At 54.7% G+C, this 2,282-nt stretch overlaps 1 protein-coding gene across 5 annotated transcripts in view; it reads right to left on the bottom strand.

Annotated features, from left to right (window-relative positions):
• The window catches only part of Clk2 (CDC like kinase 2), an 8,612-nt gene extending 6,342 nt beyond the window's left edge, over positions 1–2,270 (bottom strand). For 2 of the 5 annotated variants that reach the window (XM_010643861.1, XM_010643863.1), the window contains exons 1-2: positions 1,869–2,270; positions 629–857 (exon numbers count right to left, since the gene is read on the bottom strand). In XM_010643861.1, coding sequence (XP_010642163.1) covers positions 629–857; positions 1,869–2,038 — 399 coding nt within the window. In that variant the 5' untranslated portion in view covers positions 2,039–2,270. Of the gene's footprint in view, positions 1–628; positions 858–1,868 lie in introns of those variants that run through there. The other 3 variants (XM_019210606.1, XM_010643864.1, XM_010643865.2) reach the window with 2 other exon arrangements.
• Between the last annotated feature and the right edge of the window lie 12 nt (positions 2,271–2,282).

Below are 2,282 nucleotides of genomic sequence, written 5' to 3'. Positions count from 1 at the left end.
GCCGGAGGGAGGCGGGGTGGGTGGTGGAGGGGTCACCGGTCACAGGCGCCCAGCCAGGGGGACAGACGATGATGGGGGACAGTGGAAGGGAACACGTCAGATGCAGCAAGGCGGACTGGTGTGAGAAGAGAGCGGCGCATAATCCCAAGTCCCCAAACCCAAAATGGGAACAGGGAGAGGTATGGGCAGAGCAGAGAAGCGATGTCGTTGCCAATGTCACCCACAACCCCATGCTCTTCACAGTGCCCCCTGGATGGGCACAAGTCTCCCCTTGCCCCCACCCAAGCTCGCCTGTGGAGTGGGCAGAGCCCAGGGCGTGGAAGGAAAACACAGTTTACAAGCAAGGTCTCCACCAGCAAGTGGAAATCTCTGGGGCAGAGAAGCTGCTCCCGACACAGTATGCCCAGCATGCCGGGGAGGGCACCGGGGGTCACAAAGTCTCCATGCCTCCGTCTCCACAGCAGGTCCCCGGCCCTTCAAGAGCCGCAGAGCTTCCACAAGCGTAGGCAGACCGGGTGCCCACGTCCACATTCATGCCCCGAGGCTCAGTTTAGAACAAGGGTACTTCTCACTTACCAGGGTCCCAGGGGCTGGAAGAGTAGGGAGAAGGGCCTGAGCTGGCACTCACCGAAGAGGAGCGGCTGAATGTCCGGCTGCGCCTCCTCCGCCGCCTGTGCTTCCTCCGGCTGCTGCGCTGGCTGCGGTAACTGCTGTTTTCCCGGTGATACTCATAGGAGTGTCGATAGTCTGTGTCATAGTAGGCCTCTGCCCGATCCCGGCTGTAGTCATTGCGCCTGTAGCTGCCACAGTACCTCCGGTCATACACCCTCCGGTCGGATGAATGGTCATCGTAGCTGCTGTTGAACAACAAACCCACTGGGTACATCTGTTCAGGCCATGCTCCCTGTCACACCACGCAATGAAGACTTGCCTCAGTCAGGGCACGGAAAGACTAGAAAAACTGCTTTCAAGATACTCGTCACTCTGAGAGGACCAGGGACTAGCGGAGTAAGGCGAGAAACACACTTCTGTGTTGCCCCCAACCTCCAAAAAGGCACCTGCAAAACCACTCCTTCCGGGGCACCTCCTCCTCTCTGGTGATACCACCGACCTGAGAGCCGGTTCATCCTCCAGCAGTCTTGACTGAAATCCAGCCTTGCTCTAGTCCCAACCATTCCCTCCACTATGCCACTAAATTACCAAAGCCAGGTGTGGTATCTCACACCCATGATCCCACACTCGGGAGCCTCAGGCAGGAGGACTGAGAGCTGGAGGCCAACCTGGTCTACAAAGCCAGACCCTGTCTCAAAATACACCTTTAGCAAGAGGGAAGGGGACCTAGAAATGGAGAGGAGGAAGTAGAAATGATCAAGATGTTATATGTAAGGGCCAGAGATTTGGCTCAGGGGTGCAGGCACCTGCCTCTCAAGCACAAGGTCCTGAGTTCAATCCCTGGTACCAAAAAAAAAAAAAAAAAAAAAGTGTTATGTGCTTGTACCAACTCCTCACAATGAATGCAATCATTATATATACTGCAAATACGGCCTAATAAAAATTTTAACATTTTAAAAAAATTGTCCCTCAATTTACATCCCGGTCCACTCCAAACAAACCCACTGGGTTCTTCTTGGCCCTGCACTAGGCACATACTTCCTCTGTAGTAACGCTGCAGTAAGACGGCTCACTGTGCTATCCTCCTCCTTCCCCGGGGATGGGAACTGAACTCAGAAGCGCAGGCAAAGCCCTACTCCGAGCCACACCCCTGCCCTTTTCATCCACCCACAGAACACCTTGAGCCGCATGTTAAGCATCTGCTGGACAAATGCACAGGTAACATCCGGAGTCAACCTCTCTTCTTGTGGCCTCACCTCCGGGAACGAACATGGTAGCTGTCTTCTCGCCGGCGCCGCCGTGTTCGATCGCTGCTACTAGACCAGGAGCGACTTCTTCGCCGCTTATGCTTCCGGCTCCGGTAATGTTCATGGTAACTCCCCCGGCTGCCTCGCTCTGAGGAATGGTACCTTCGGGGATGAGGCATCTGGGAGGGAAGAAGACCGAGCAGTAGGGAGAGCAAAGCACTGTTTTCAGAAGGCTCCTCAAAGCACTGGTTGCTCCAATGATACAATGATACCAAGCTGCTTTCTGCTCTTTTTAAAATCTTGTGAGCCAGGTGTGGTGGTGTGAGCCCATAATCTCGGCACTCAGGACAATCAAACAGGAAGACTGCTTTGAGTTCAAGGGCAGCCGGGCAGCCTGAGCTACATAGTGAGATGCTGTCTCAA

This window comes from Fukomys damarensis, unplaced genomic scaffold (assembly GCF_012274545.1).
Source record: "Fukomys damarensis isolate Sample0158 unplaced genomic scaffold, DMR_v1.0_HiC HiC_scaffold_33, whole genome shotgun sequence".
Lineage (NCBI taxonomy): Eukaryota > Metazoa > Chordata > Mammalia > Rodentia > Bathyergidae > Fukomys > Fukomys damarensis.
The sequence above is the reverse complement of the archived record's forward strand: the minus strand, read 5'-3'. Positions and strand labels throughout refer to the sequence as shown.